This window comes from Ambystoma mexicanum, chromosome 5q (genome assembly GCF_040938575.1).
Source record: "Ambystoma mexicanum isolate Mex_15411 chromosome 5q, UKY_AmexF1_1, whole genome shotgun sequence".
In the NCBI taxonomy this organism is placed as follows: Eukaryota; Metazoa; Chordata; class Amphibia; order Caudata; family Ambystomatidae; genus Ambystoma; species Ambystoma mexicanum.
In genome coordinates, this window is record NC_090933.1 from 338821938 (window position 1) to 338838469 (window position 16532).

Sequence of the window (16532 nt, forward strand, 5' to 3'; positions counted from 1 at the left end):
CTATGTTTGCCTTTAAGAAAGGAAAGAATATAAAAAATTGGATCTGCAAAAAGTAGTATACAGGAGAAACAACCATTAATTACTACTTTTTGGGGTATGCCAGTAGTTCTAGGCCATTATCCCTGTGGGGATGTTGCAATTGTAACCTCACCACATCTTGTAAAAACATCACTATCAATAAGAGGAATGGGCCCTGAGGGACCACACTACGTGCAATAGCAGTAACATTATCTATGCTATTGTATGCCCCTGCGGCAAAATATACATAGGCAAGACATCGCAGCCAGTGAAATTAAGAATCACTGAACATAGATCAAAACTAAGGAACAGCTTAATGCTCCGCTTGTGGCACATTTCCTAGAATTTAATCATAACCCTGATCCCCTAAAATGGTGGGCCATTGAGAAAGAGGCACAGATCTAGCAAACACTGCGAAGAGGCTTTCGCAAAAGGAACAATGGTGGATCTACCATACCAAATGTAACACGGACTGGCTTAATTCGCAGGAGGAATGGAGTGAATATATCTGCTATAGTTACACTCCTGTCTTTAGTAATGCTGTGAAATATCATGAACCGGTTTTGGTGGTCCTGTCCCCTAATGATACAATAGACATTCAGATGTATGGACACATCCGCTTGTTTCCTTTTGACGCTAGGCAAGTCCTTAGATAGTGACTATTAAGAGGAGCTGCTCTCTCTCTCTTTAGAGAACAGCTGTTAGCCCCTTTCTCTCTTTCTTAGAGAACAGTAGTTAGCCCTTATATACCCATTTCTTTTTCCCATTTAATGAAACGTTGGCTCTGTGCAGCACGCTGGGAGTAAGGCGGCTTTCCCCAGTGGAGCCGGGGGTGGGGTGTTTTTTTTTCCAAACGCAAGACTCTTTCCATAAGATTCTTTAAGACTTATTCATTTTTTCTATCATAAGGTTTCCACTCTGGTTGAGGATTACCACTAGCTGGGCTGCTTTATTCAGTTTATTTCATTCAATCTATTTTCGTTTTTCACCAAAAAAAAAATTGCAATATATTTATTTTTCCTAATCTACATTAATGATTATACTTTTTATTTTTTAACTTGGGTTGTCCTTACCATTTAGCCTTTATCGTATTCCATCTTTATGCATTAGAGAGTTTTTGCTAAATTCATCCTGAAGAAAGTCAATTTTTTGTCTATTAGTATACCCTGAGCTTGGGTTATGCTAAATTCATCTTGAAGAAAGTACATTTTTTGTTTCTATGAGTGTACCCTGAGCTTGGGTTAGACTGAGGAAATGCCTAGTCCCCTTTCTATCTCCTTTATGTTTGAAAGAGCAGTCACGCGATTGGCAGATTAGAATGCAAGTTCCCCTTTAAAAGGAAGCAGGAAGAAACCTAATGTCCAGTTCGGAACAGCTGACTGCCGCGGTTCTGTTTCTCTTCCGGTTTTCGTGTGTTCCCGAGTAGGTGAGACCCTTCTTTTTGAAGCCAGCATTCAAGGTAAGCGCTAACCACCTAGGACCTTTTCTCACATACAAATTCTGATGCTAAACAAAGGGCCAAGTCTTCTTTCCCACCACCTTCCCTTTTTTAGTCTAATACTGGTGGGTGAATTTGACAGCGAGAAGCAAGTGTCCCAGCGCGCTGGAACACTTTTTGAAGGTAAAATGACTTTTCATGTAAAAATCTACACTAGCACTGAAAGACTTCAAGCGCCCTTTCTTAGACTAATTCTGTTAATCAAATGGAAATGGAATTATGGGATATGTAGTTTCACACATTAGAAATATGTCCATTGACTATTCCTTCTCTTCCCTCCTCTTTCTCTTGGTAGTTTATTTACTGTTGAGCAAATTCGGTAGCAAAGTGTGCCCCAGCTCGGTAGACACGTATTGAAGGTAAATGACTTTTCCTATGCAAAAATCTGGAAAGATCAAAAGCACAATGGGACTACCGTTCTTGTTAATCAGACACTGCTGTTTTTTTGATAACTAGAGACCCACTATGCTTCAGCTAACATTTATCCATTTTATACTATTATATTTACAGGAATTGTATTTAGTGGAATACTTTGCCTTTGATGTGGAGCTATAAATATTTCACTCGCTTAATGGACGCTAGTGGAAAGAGTGGGAAACCACAGGAATCGGAATGTTTTGCAAAGTTGCAAAAAAAACTTTCTAAATGGACGTTTAAAAAAAAGGTACAAATGAGATTGCCTTGCTTTATAGATATCTTTAACCCTGGTCCTCTGTATGGTGCACCCTTTGGGGGCTTATAATTGCTTGAACTGACAGGAATGTACAGCAAGGGGGTTTTCTTGGTTTTTATTTGAAGACAGTTGGGGACTTCGTGGCACAATCTTAACAATGGTAATTAATTTACCCCCGTTTTTTGCATTAGGAGGTTAACTAACCCCGAGCATCTTGGGTCTGAGTTTATAACAAAATTGAAGTTTGCTCCCCATTTATGAAATAACAGTAGCATACTGAGGGAGCTCAGAGATTGTGTTTTTTTAACAATGTTTGTCTATGTTTTTAAGCATTATTTAATGTTTTAAATCATGGTGTTTTATATGTTGCAGCACTGAAAGCCTTTGAATAAGTCTATTAATCCTGAAGACGTTGACCAATGGTTCTGTAAAATCTGGCCAATTGATGTCAAGTCAAAACTATACAAAAGGAAATCCAATGATGAGGAATACTACTAGAATGATCTTGGATACTTATAGTTGATACATAATGGTGGACTGTCAAAGTAGGAATATTACTACTGTAAAAGTTATTTAGAATGTCTCTATACAAACTAGATTTGATTGTGAAGATGAATGGTAGAATGGTGTTTTAGTGATATACACATAGGAGAAATGTCTACACAAAAATGAGCTATTTGCACAAAAAAACTTCACAAAAAATATATGTTGATTGGAAATGAATTGTTGTCTTATAATTGTTCAAAAATGTATTATGAAATTGTAACAATAAAATGATATATTTAATAAGAACACACTCTGGTCCTCAGCATGCGCTTTCTGGAACACATTTAATGAATTTTTCAGCACATAGGGCATCCTCTGTTTAGTATATATTGAACTCACCCCAGATGCCCATGTAGGGGTCCCCATCTTTGTTTTGAGAGGCACCAAAGGTGCCACATTCTTGGCTCCACCCTTTACAGATGTCTGATAAGTGTGACAGCTCCTACAGACTTTACCTATATCAGACCCAAACAGCCAGTAGAAATATAGAGAAAGCCTTTCCTTGGTCAGCTTGAAGCTCAAGTGACTAACCAAAGGAATCTCATGGGCCAACTGTAGGAACTGGTATCTGGTATCGGGGCACTACAAGTCTTCTGTACTCCCCTGGGATAGACTCCGTTGGTTCACCCTAGAAGATGCCATCTTCCCAGTACAACCTGTGCTTCCCTGGCTCTTGCCTGTCCAGCTGGGAAGCTGCCTGTTGGCGAAGACCTTCAAGAGTAGGACACTCCCTTTGCCCCATGCTGAAGTCTGCCCTACAAGGGCCACCTTCTGCCAGTAAAGACTGCAGCTCAGGATGGTCTTTAGGATCCAGCTCTCCGATAGGGGGTCAGGTCTTCTTCCAGCTCTGGATCTTCAGCAGCTGATTCAACCTTTCCTGGTTGTTCCGCACACTCAGCCTCAGCTGATGGAGCAGTCACAGGTGTGACTGGACAGTCCTCTCAGGGATCATCTCCTTGGTAGCACAGGAGTGCTTTCTGGCTTTTTCCTTGAGATCTTGGGTTTCCCCTTTGTCTCATTCTTCCTGGAAATAGCAGTTAGTAGATCCTGTGGCCTAGGTGTTAGATTCTTCTGCAACATCCTCTGGAGAGCCACCTAGGGTACTCTCCCTGGCCCTCCTTGTCTGTCCCATTTTCCTTTTGCTGGGAGACCTAGGGGTGCTTGATACAACTCCAAGAGTTTTTAAGTCATTCCCCAACAGGACTCTCCCAGGCACCTCTTATTGCACACTAACAGGTATCTTGGCAGTCATGTTGCACTGGATGAGAACTGGTAGTATAGGAAGCATTTTGACCGGGCCTCCAGCAAGCTTAGTGAGGCTTTTGGGTGCCTTAGCAACATCCTCAGCCTTGAAAAAAAGATTCATCCACTACAGTAATGCTGGCCCCAGTGTCTGACACTTTATAGGTACACTGTCCTTGTAATATTCTTTGGTGTTGCCTGGAATCGAATTATAGACATCTGCATTCTGCTGTTCCCACAGACCCAGGGACACTAAAGGAACACTGGCAGAGACTCCAATGGGGTCTTCAGCCAGTACCTGAAAGTTAGTACTTGTCACATGTACTTCTTCCTCTGGGGAGAAGGCTAAGGGGACTGTGTGGAACCCTGAAGGTTTACCCTTGCATCTGGGATCCCCGTTCACATGGTCAGTAGACCCACAAGCATAACATTGTGTTAGGCAGAATCCTGTGCAGTGCCCTTAGGGACCACTACACACAATTAAGACTACAGGTGGCAATACAAGTTTCACCTTTGGTACAAGCCTGTTCTACTATGTTAAAATGGTAGCAGTAGCGGAGCAGCCAGGCTTATCTCAAGAGTATATGAGCATTAGCAGAGATTTCAAAGGGACCACAATTACAGTGACTCAGCAAACACTGACTCAAGGTTTCAGGTAAAAAATATAAGTACATTTATTTTTAAACCATGTGTTATAAACACAACACTTCTATTAATTCAAAACCACCCGTAAAATATACAACTAACCAATTCACTTTGTACGGTATAACTTCAAGGTAAGTACCCTGTGTTTTAACGGACCGGTGTTGTGAAACAAGACATTACAGGGAATACACTTGCAATCACTTTTTGACAGTAATGACAGTTCGGTCTTAAACGCATATCCGCGGCAAGAAATGTTACCGGGTCAAAAACACTTTGCACCTGCGATACCCAGAGAGAGTTGGGGACAAAAATCATAGGCAATACTTTTGTCAAGGCAGACAGAACCATAGAACACTCAGACAGAAATTCAAGAGTCAATAGGCCGGAGCCAGTGTCAAGTGGAACCGGGTTCCTGTTGTCGAGGATCACACAGTCGGACAGTTCACAATTCAATGTAGCCAGGAGTACTTCGATATTGTCAACAAAGGAAGAAAAAGTTATAAGAAGGAAGACAAGGGCAAGCCTTGGAGGCGAAGAAAAGGGATTCACCCTAATTCCTCAAGCAGAACACAGTATCTTATCCAAAGAAGCTGGTGCTAGGGCAGTTGTTCCTGGTAGATTCCTGCAGACCCACAGTTCCTGGAGCTTCGATACGAAGGACGACATCTGGAGGGGCTGCACCACACAGGGCTGAAGCCGGCAGCAGCGACTGAATAAAAGGTGCGCTCCTTAAAAACAGGAGAGGCTCTTCAGATGGCTATCCAGACCACTACAGCAGGGTGCAGCGATTTCGGCCACGAAATGGATCCTCTGGCTGTAGAAAATGAGCTGGTTATCCCCACGAGGCTCAAGGGAAGAAGACTCCGGACTGGATCTTCTCTGGTCGAAGGGTAGATTAGGACTGCAGCAGGGCTTCACTGGGACGGGATAGTTGCAGCAGCAGACTTCTTCTCTGCTTCTCTTCGGTGGCGACTCTGACTTCTAGCCCAAGAGTCCTGCCTTTTATGAGAAAATCCCCCATTCACACAGCCTGGCTGTCAATCATACAGCAGGGGGGAGGGGGGGTTTGTCCAGCCTAGACAACCACCTCAGCCAATCATGGCAAAGTGTGACTTGGGTTTCCTAGGATACCGTGTGCAGGGGGTGACTACACCCCTCCCTCACATTCAGCCCACCTAGACACCCAGGCGCCTTGAGGAGGGCTTCTTGGCAGAAGCCCGCCAAAAGACAGTGAACAAAGAAGGCAAACCTGGTTTGCCGCGCAAAGTAAAACACAAGAAGGACTTTAACAAAAAGAAAAGGCAAATAAACCCGACTGGAGCCAAAATGAAAAGTATTTGGTCAAGCGGGTTTAAGTTTGAGGCTAATATAGCCTAACACAATACCACGTTTATATTGTATAATCGCGGTAGAAAGGTTAGGGTAGACACCACTGCCACCAGCCAAGTCTAAATGTTAAAAGAGCGAAACAATGCTCTAGGAGGTACAGATAAAAAAAGGGCCAAGGATTAACCCTTTCCAGTACTCCATGTAAGATGGGGTGTACTGGATCTGTGGTTAAATGACTAAGTAAAGTTAACGGCAACGTTACCCTTTTCTGGGGGACAGTAGTCAGCCCCAGAAATGGAGTCGGTGGGAAGTCTAAAAGACAACCCTGTGCCACTGCACTGAAGGTGCGGTGTAACACAAAAGGGGGCTACTGAAGTGGTGTACTCCAGAGCCCACAATCATAAAAACAGGTGAAATACACATGGCAAAACATGGGTAAGAGTGAGGGGGGGGGAGCTCACTCTTACCGAGTGGAAAAAAATTAACCCCAGAAATCTGCTGAGGGACTCACTAGGTAGGGGAAATGAGAATTCTCCCCAACACATTTTCCAAATGTGTTGACAAATGGGGGTTTAAAAGTTACTTATTTGTAAAATAGTTGGTTGGTAACTAACTATAAGAGTTAACAGTTACAAATGGTCTTTCTTCCCTTGGAAGTGTGAAGCACTATGCTCAAAAGTATGGTTAACATCTTTCTTTCCTTAGACACCGCTTTGCCATTCTAATAGAAAGTAGAGGTTACGGTATATTACTCACCTGTGATTAGGTTGTGCCTCTTGCCAAAAGTAATGAGTTGGTTTCACCAGATTATTCCTGTTAGGGCAGTTGTATGAGTGTCCCCCAAATGGGTCTTGCTTCACCTGACTTGCTGTTAGCCTGTCCAGAATAAGTGTATTAAGTTATTACCTACCTAGGATAACTGAGTCATTCAGTAAAGTGTGACATTGGGTTTTGCTTTCACTGTACTGTTGTAGACAGACATAAGAGTTTGTGGTTATAACTGTCCCTCATAAGTCATACATACTTTACTTGTATAGCTGGGAAAGATCTAACAGACTCAATTGTGAGATTAATAAAGTATATGGTTTCACTTAACTCGAGTTAACTGTGTGCCATCCAAAAATAAGTTACACGAGTTACTGTTTATCTTAATTTTTGTTTCACTGATCTCAAAAGCACCTGTAATTGAATATTACAGCCTTCGATTTTACTCACCTAGTATAATTATGCGTTATCACAAAATTAGTCATAGGTTTTTACTTTGCCTGGAATAAGTGTTCCACTATTCACAAAAAGTATATTGTTCAGTTGACTGATTATGTGATTTGTACTGAGAGTCACTGTACAACTGCCCTTGCATTACTGAATGCAATTGTGAAAGTAACCATTGGTTTTTACTCCACAGGAATAGGTCTGACCTATACTGAGTGTATGAAAAGGTTTTTACTTCCCTAGAACTACTGTTAGGTGTTCCAAAGAAACTGAACCTTCAAGTATGGTTGTTGTGTTTTTATAATTGTGATTACATATAAAGGTGCGAGTACTTATTTACCCCTAGGTTCATCTGGGCCTACATGTATTTAAATAAATCATTTATTTTTACATACATAGTGTTTCTTTGGACCATTTGTATACAATTTACTGATTCTACAGCCCTCTCCCTATAAAGATAAGCTTGGCTGCTCTGTCTACGCTACCATGAACTCAGGTGGTACAACCTTATACTAAGAGTGGAGTCTTGTGCTGCCTCAGTTCAATGGTTTTGCTAAGCCCTTAAATTGGACTTCAGAAAAACGGTCATAACATGCACATCTGGAAATGGAATGAGAATCAAATAAAATTGGAATTAAACTTACTCTACCAGCAAAGGGAAATAGACCAAGAACTCTGGAACATCAACCACTCCCTCCAGGTGGAAATCGTACTTGCAGCCATACAGCGGGTAGTCCCCTTTGTTCTGAAACTTCACTGTGTACACCTCATTCCCAAAGGAATTGCTTTCAGATGCTTCAAGTCGTTTTCTGTATAAAAGATTAAAAAAGGCATAGATAAAAGTGCAACCCTCGAAAATTACATCAGATGTTTTTAGAAAGTCGGCCATCAATGTGTTTGCAAAATTGAAAGTAGAATTCTTTTTTTACAATGGGTTGAATGATCATGGCGGGCCTGCAGGGAAATCCATTTTCACATTTAAAATTAGTCGAAATCTACAATAAGTTAGTGGTTCACTTAGGAAACTATGGCATAAACTGATTCAGCTAGTGTGATTTGGTTAGCCACCATGTATGTCACCTGCTCTTGTTTTGGTGTTTCTATTAACAAATAATTTAATCACACTATGTATATTTGACCTATAAGGCATCAACTGTGAAAATGCCAAGAAGTGACAAAGGGGATGTGCAATAAGGGTACATGCAAGAGCCCACAGATTTATCCTAACTGCGTCTCGATTTTTTTTTTTTTTAACAACTTTATTTTCTTCTCATGGAGTCTTAGTTACAAACATTCAGGTAAGGAACAGTATACTTAAATCTCAGTATTGTTCTCATCCCTCTCCCCCCCCCACCGTCCGTTCAAGTTTGTAGTACGTCCATGAGTTTTAACTTTTATAACTCCCCTGCTCCCTCTTCCTTCGGATTCTGGTATGTTTCCCCTTTCGCTCCTCCCTCCCCCCTAAAAGAAAAACAAGCAGAAAAACAAATTCAACAATAGAGCTGGGATCGTTCCGCTTCCGTCAACCGTTAAGTAGTTTTGTTACAGTCCGGGCCCTGGCCGCGTATGTTGGCTGGAGGTGTGGGCTTTCTCATGTTTCCTCTTGGTCCAGAGCCTTAGTTCATGATTGATCTCAGCAGGTTGGGTCTGTGGAAGTAAGCTTCCCTGTCTGTGACAGTCTATGAATGGGTCCCATACTGCCCTGAATTTCAGATATTTGTTATCCTTTAGGGCCCCTATTTTCTCCATCGCTAGAATGTGCCATACTTTGACCCACCAGCACGCGACCATTGGGCCTTCGGGGTTCTTCCATCCCTGGGTCAGTTATTCTCGCCGCGTTTAGTAGTTGAGTAATAAGGGCAGCGTTGTTGCCTGTTTCTGCATAGACCCCTTCAACTGCGGTCCCCAGAAGTATTACCTTTGGGTCGTGTGGGAGCATTTTCCCCGTGATCTCTCATGTGTCGCAGTATCTCCTTCCAATATATTTCAGCCTTGGGTCAGGTCCAACACGTGTGGTAGAGATCCCCCTGGCTGCCACATTGCCTCCAACAACTAGAAGGCTAGGCTGGATTCATTCTGTTTAGCCTATGTGGGGTTAGGTACCATCTTGTGAATAGTTTATATGATGCCTCCTTGATTGTGGTGCATTTGGATGATTTCTGGGCCCTTTTCCAGATCTGGCCCCACCACTCCTCCGTGATTGGGGTCCCTAGATCCCTCTCCCAGTTATCTCTATAGGTTATTCGGTCTTCTATTCTCGCCTTGTCCAAGAGCTTATATATCCTAGTTATAGCTTTATGGGTCTGGCCTTCCTGCAAGGTGAGCTCGAGTCCTATGGGAGTCCTAGTGGCCGCTCTCTTCACCCCTCCCTGGGAGATCCAGTGCTTGATTTGTATATACTTAAATCTCTCTCCTATGCCAAATTTCCATTTGCATTCTTCAAATTGTAATGGGGACCCTTCGTGGTAGAGATCTTTGAGGTGGGTTGGACGTGTCGGCCCCCAACTTGCCCAGAAGCTATCCTGTTTGCCCGGGGTGAAGTCTTGATTGTGTGCCACCGGTGTGAAAGGCCCTAACCCGGGGGCTATGCAGTGTCCGAGTGCTGTGTCCCATGCTTTTAATGAGGATTGGGTGGATTTTAGTAGGTCGCCCTCTGTTTCTCTTGTCCCGGATCGTAGCGCGTGTAGGGTCCTAATCGGGATGTTAGTTTCTCCCTGTTCTATTCCCGCCCATCCCTTGTGAGGGGTGTCTCCCATCCATTTCAGCATGGGGGCTATCCGGAATGCCAGTGCATATCTTTTGATGTCGGAGTCCCAGCCCTCCCAATAAGGGTGGTCTATTCAGGATTTTTTTCTATGTTCTTGGTTTCTTTCTGTTCCAAACGAAGGTCACCATGTCCTTCTGTAAGTTTCTACATGTTTTAAAGGGGATCTCTATCGGGAGTGAGCTAGTCACATACAAGAAGCGAGACAGGAGGGTCATCTTGAGAGCGGTTATACGCGCGAACCATGAAAGTTCTTGTGCGTCCCATCTCCAGAGGTCCTCTTTTAATTGTTTGCATAGAGGGACTATATTCTCCCCATATAGGTGTTTATATTCACGTTTTAATTGGACTCCTAAGTAGTCTATTGCCTTGGTTTCCCAGGTCAGTGGGTGCTGGGCTGACATTCTTTGGGGTATTGTTTCTTCCTCAGTTATGTTGAGAGCTTTAGATTTTGGCGCAACAAAGAATTACAGAAATGTACAAGAAACAAGTTCCAGAAAATAAAGTACACAGCAGCCAGTAATAAGCAAAAGGCTGTCACACAAGACTAGGACAGGCCCCCAAAACAACCCTGTTAGGGGAGTTTTTCTAAAGTTCAATTGAGGTAAAACTTCATAAAACTACCCCAAGGTTATACAGGTCCCCAACTCTTAGCATCAGTCTGTACTACTCATGGAACCTTGGTAGAGTGGCAGAGCAGTCAGGCGCATCATAAGAGGAAGATGTTAATGTTAAAGGACATGTGTACCGTGCACTACCACCACCGGAGTGGTCCCCTGGCGCTGTGGCGGCTCTGAAAGAGGGAGGGAAAGGTGAGTTAGTGGGAGGAGGCTGGAAAAGTGCAAGAGTGCAGTGATGTGCTGTGCTGTGCTGTTGGCGGCCTCAGCCCGGTGGGTCAGTTGGCTGGGCCTGGGGTGTTTGCGGCCGGTAGTCATGTACTGTTGCGAGTGTTTTTTGTTTTGTTGTTGCAGTGTAGTGAAGTTTGTGCGGTTTGTTGTGCTGTAGGTTTGTGGCTGTCTTTGGTTTGGAGTTTGAGAGGTGTATGAAGAGGAGTTGAATTGGTTAGTTGGCATCTCTATCCTGAATTGAAGAGTTGGGCTTGCGTAATCTCTCCAGATGGGGTGCGGGGCACCCTGTGCCTCTGGTTAGGTCTGGGCCTGTCCTGCATTTGAGGCCCATTTCACACCTGGCTGCCAGCTCCACCAGCCTCCCTAACAACCCCCACATGTTCTTCCCTGCACTTACATGGCCAGTGCACCTGCCGGTGTCCACAACTCAGTGTGGTGATTGGTAGTATCTCAACAATTCCACAACCTGGTGGTACCTAGTAGCAGCTAAGAGGCGGTTAAAGATGTTGGTTAGGATGGTTGACTCCGTCTCCATGGGCATCACCGGTGTTCCACTCTGCCCAGAGTCACCTGTCTAGGTGCCCTGGGTGCTTCTCAGTCGGTTCTGGGAGCTTGTCAGTGTCCTTTCCGGTTTAGTAATTCTTTTTCCCTTGTTTCGGTTTTCACTTTTAGTCTTTGGTATTGAAGAGCCAGGTTTTTAGTAATTTCCTGAAATTTAGATGATCTTTGGTGTTTCTCATTTCTTTTGGGATTTCGTTCCAGGTTTTTGCGGCTAAGTGGTAGAAGGCGGTGCCTCCGAGTTTTTTCGGAATGTATGGTTTTAGTTCCAGGCGGATTTCGTTGCTTGATCAGACAGGTCTCGTTGGCTTGTAGATTGTTATTTTCTTTTGTAGGAATTCTGCTCGTCTGCAGATTGCCCTGTGCTTTATGCACATTGTATTGAAGGTGATGCAATGTTTTACTGGGAGCCAGTGTAGTGTTTTTATGGCAGGGGTGATGTGGTCTCTTCTGGACAGTTTGAGGAGTAGTCTGACTGCTGTATTTTGGATCCGTTGTAGTTTCTTCAGGAGGTATTCTGGTATTCCGAGGTAGAGGCTGTTTTCATAGTCTATTCTTGACAAAAGGGTAACAATAGTGTTTTGTGCGTGAAGGAGAGGAAAGGTAGAATTCTTCTTGCCGTTTGGAGGCGGAGGAAGCACTTCTTAACTGTTGCATTTATGTGCAATTCTAAGGTTAGGGTGTTGTCCATCAGGACGCCCACATTTTTTACTACCTTAGATGGTGAGGTTCCCATTTCCGTTGGCCACGGGATGGCGGTTTCGTTCTCTTTGTCTTTGGATAGGATCACGATTTGTTTTTCCTGGGTCGATTTTCAGGTTGTTGGCATTCATCCAGTTTAAGACTTCTTTTACACAGTCGGTTACGTTTGAATGATCAGCTTGTGGGTCTTTGATTTTGTAGATGATTTGAGTACCATCTGCGTGGTTGTAGCATGTAATGTTGCATTTCTTGAAGATTCTGATAACTGGGGTCTGGTCGATGTTGAACTACAGTGGTGATAGTGAGGATTCTTGTGGCACTCCACAGTCAACTCGTGGGGTGGATTTGAAGGGTTTAATCCATACGGTTTCTCTTCTGTCTGCTAGGAATGATTTAGTCCAGTGTAGTGCTGTGTCTGTTATGCCTATGTCTTCTAGTCTTTTGGTTAGGGTGTCATGGCCAACTGTGTCGAAGGCTGCGGAGAGGTCGAGCAGCATAAGGGCTGAGGTTGTGGTGGAGTCTGCGTTCATTTTTAGGTCATCCCAGATGGAAAGTAGTGCTGTTTCTGTTCCTCTTGTGGGTCTGAAGCAGACTTGAGCTTTGTCTAGCTGGTGGTATTTTTCAATGTGTTCTTGGGTTAGTTGGTATACTGGGTAGGGAATGTCTGAGTCGGTCTGTAGTTGGAGGTCATCTACGTCACTGCTTGTGTTTTTTCAGAAGTGGTTCGATGTAAGCTGATTTGAAGGTAGTCGGTACAGTTCCTGTTGCTAGTGATAGATTTAGAAGGTTTCTGTAATATTCTGATGGTGTTCCTGGTGCAAGGATTGATTTGTAGATGTCCGGGGGACAGGGATACACGGGCGAACAAGCTTTCATGCTGTGTTTTACCAGCATTGCTAATGCCTATGCTGACATTTCAGGAAAGTTTGAGTTTGTGCTGCGGTTCCGAGTTCGGTTTGTTTGGATGTATGTTGCTGTTGGTTTGTTGCTTGGCCTCTGTTGAATGGTTTGTCGGATGTCATTGATTTTTTTCTTGAAGTGGTCTGCCCGGGTCGTTGCAGAGTTTCTCTGAGGGGTTTGGGGTGTTGTCACAGCCTTGTGGGTTTCTCATTTCTTTAATGATGTTAAAAGCTTGTGATGTGAGCTTTAGGTAAGTACACTGAACAGTTCGTGTTAGGGATAATTTTCATTTGATGTAGTAACACTGAGTCTACACAACACTCGTCTTCTTGGTATTAGGTAATCCACCTTTTGGTATAGGCCTGTACTACACAAGCTGGTAGTGTGACTGAGCAGCCAGGCTTATCTCAAGAGAGGTAAATGTGAGCGGTAGCAATCAAATTCGCCGATACAAGTTGCCACCTTTACTCAAGGTTTCAGTTATAAATAGTTATTTAACATCCGTTTTTAAATAAGCATTCTTTAAAAAGGGCACTATCTGTAACTATCATATATACTTTAAAATACTTTTCCAGAAAAAGCATACATTTTTGTTAGCCAATATTGTATACACCAGCCCTGTCCTACCCCAACCTTTGGTATAAGCATGTACTACACAAGTTGGTAGAGTGATTGAGCAGTCAGGCATCTCAAAAGGGGACAATGTGAGCTGTAGGGTTATTGCACAGATTCAGTGACAAGTATCCAAACAAACACTTACTCTCAAGGTTTCTTGATTAAACAATTATTTATTAATTTAACAATCGGTTGAATAGGCCTTCTTTAGAAAGGAGCAAATATGTAATACTAATATACTTCAAAACGACATACTCTCAGTTTCAATAAATCAGTAGATACACATTTGGGATGGCACACAGACTTCCTACACCCTGAGGTGACCTCAATAACTAGGATAGTGTGGACATTGATATATCACTGGCACATTTAGAGGATTACGGAGGTTAGTGTCAAAAAGGGAAAGATGAAGGAATACAAAAATGGTAAACAAATATTCTTCAGCAGGTAAGTACTTTTTGAACCCTCCAATGCATAGTAAATTAACCCTTTCCCAGCTACACAAGTTATCTAATGTGTGACTTTTGTTGAGGGATAGTTAAAGCACTAAATCAGAGGTAAGAGTCTTTCAGGGAGCCAGGACAGCCAATGTCAATTGAGCAGAAGTCTAGTTGAGCTGAAGCACTTCTTGCAGGTAGGTAAACGTCTTGCACAATGTTTTAAAAATCTTGTTAGAAAATGAAATCACTGTAGGGCCACAAGCTGGGAGGCTTGTGAGGGGCAAAGCTGCAAGCAACTCTGCAAAAGCAAACAAGACTAGTCAACTGAGACCTAGCAAGGCTACACAACAAGAGGTAAAGAACCCCTTAGTTTTACAGTACCTTTGGTTTGAAGAAATTGGTTCCAGCTGGCTCCTATTCCAGTTGTAGGTCTGCAGATCCTGTTGTTCCTGGTCCTCAGTCATAGGGACAAGAGAGGATGTCTGGGGACTCCACTACGAATTGAAGGTCAGCAGCAGCAATGGGCAAACTTCAGCTCTGCAGCACTTGGTGGTTTCAGCTTCTCGCATCTCTCGCCAATAGCACTACCGCGGTTCTCGGATACCTTTATGGACTTTCCACGCATCTGGGCTCCAGCACTCTGTTGAGGCGGCTCAGGCTTGGTCAGTCCTGCTTCATGTGAGTCTGGATGATCTACCTGGAGCTCTGATACGACTTAAAAACAATGCACTTAATCTGGTTTTCCTCTCCCTGGCAATCAGTTCCTGCAGCAGCAATGGAAGTACATCCAGCTCCTAGAGGATGTCAAGACTAGTTCGCTTTGGGATTGATTAGTCCCAACACCACAAGGGGAGAAGTCGTCCTTCGCAGGGATTGTTTATTCGAGCTGAATTCGGAGCTGTTAAGCAGAATTGCATGCAGTACCCTCTGGGAACACCACACATTTAGGGCTACAGGTGTAAGCAAAAACCAACCTTTGGTATGTGTCTGTACCACACACCTTTTGGTAGCGAGCTGAGCAGCCAGGCTCATCTCAAGAGGGAATGTGAGCAGTAAAGGAAGTTACACAGAAGTATCACAATCACAGTGGTTCAAGTAGACACTTACACTCAAGGTTTCTTGGTAAAAAAATACCAAAACATTTATTTACACAATCATTTAGAAAACATTCACTAGTAGAAATAAACTCATTAAACACCAATACACTACAGTAACAAACTAAGTTGTAATGACAGTTTGAGCTCCCCTGAAAAAGGAGCCAAATGGCACTTCAATTACTTTCAATGGGAGTAGAAAGACATGTTTGTACAAAGGATTAGAAAACACTGTCTACCAGGAGGGTCAGTTCAATTCAATAGGCCAGGCCAAAGTCAATACTCTAGAGTTCTTGGATAGGACAGAATAGTTCTGGGACAGATGGAGAAGACTTAATAAAGGTTTTTAGAAGTAGTTTAGACGAAAACAAATGATATGCTGGGTCAGAAGCTGATTAGGCCGGCAAGTTGGGAAAGTTGTGCAAACTTTCACCACAAGAGTTAGGATCTCTCAACCGGATGGCACAGTACCTTAATGTGAAGCAAAAAGATGCCGCTCAAGACTTTGGTTTCTGGCAGATCTTGCTATTCCTGAGCCTGTTGTGGGGACAAGAGGGAGGGCGTCGGGGGACTCATGCACTGCGCGGGATCAGCAGAACAAACAAAATGGAGTCACTTTGATTCAGTAGCCGTTGCTTCAAGACACAAACTGGTTTCCCTCTCTCAGGCTAATACTTAACTAGCATTGAGAATGGTATCAAGGTGTCTTCTGAGCCGATTGGTCCCACCAACGAAAAGAAGCCGTCCTTGAAGGAGCTTCTCTGTCAAATGGAGATCTGGCAATTCGGAGGTGCAGCAGGGCTTCACCAGGCAAACCAACAGTCCAGTGGTTGCAGCAGCCGTCCTCTTCCAGCTAGTCTTTGGTTCTTTCGTTCCAGCGGTCGACTGTCTTGCAGTCCTGGAGACTTGCCTTTTAAACCGTTTTCTCCCATTCATTCCAGCCTAGCTGTCACTCACCCAGCAAGGTGGCTGTCCTTGCCGGAGAGTCAGCTAGCCAATCACACCAGAGTCCATTTGGGTCTCCTAGTAGACCAAGCACAGAGTTCTGGCCACCTCCCTCACTTCCTGCCCACCCCAGACACAGACACCAGGGGCAGACTTCAGTCCTGAAGCCCGCCAAAGTCTCATGAAAAAAGGGACCAAACCTGGTTTGGCGGGCAGAGTTAAACACCAGAAGGAACTTTCCACAAAGAAACGGCGAAAAAAGATGACCGGAGTCTGTTTTTTTTACAGAGAGTTCTTGGGCGCCATATTGAAAAACATGGCAGCCCTGATTTTTAGCTACCAGTGTTAGCAGTCGGGAAAAATCATGGTAGTTTGTTATAAAACCACTGCCACCAGTCATTTCAATAGGCATGGGTAGCTTTTGACGGCTGCAAGAGTGTTTAGACATAGGGGATGCTAAGTAACCCCTCCAGCACTATAGGAAGATAGCGTGTGCTGGGTCT

At 43.6% G+C, this 16532-nt stretch overlaps 1 protein-coding gene across 11 annotated transcripts in view; it reads right to left on the reverse strand.

The window, feature by feature from the left end:
* Nucleotides 1–16532, reverse strand: part of RNMT (RNA guanine-7 methyltransferase) — a 480952-nt gene that overhangs the window by 147166 nt on the left and 317254 nt on the right. For 7 of the 11 annotated variants that reach the window (XM_069620807.1, XM_069620798.1, XM_069620799.1 and 4 more), the window contains 2 exons: nucleotides 7808–7972; nucleotides 6708–6827 (listed from right to left, as the gene is read on the reverse strand). In XM_069620807.1, the coding sequence (XP_069476908.1) occupies nucleotides 6708–6827; nucleotides 7808–7972 (285 nt within the window). The remainder of the gene's footprint in view (nucleotides 1–6707; nucleotides 6828–7807; nucleotides 7973–16532) is intronic. The other 4 variants (XM_069620804.1, XM_069620805.1, XM_069620803.1 and 1 more) reach the window with 1 other exon arrangement.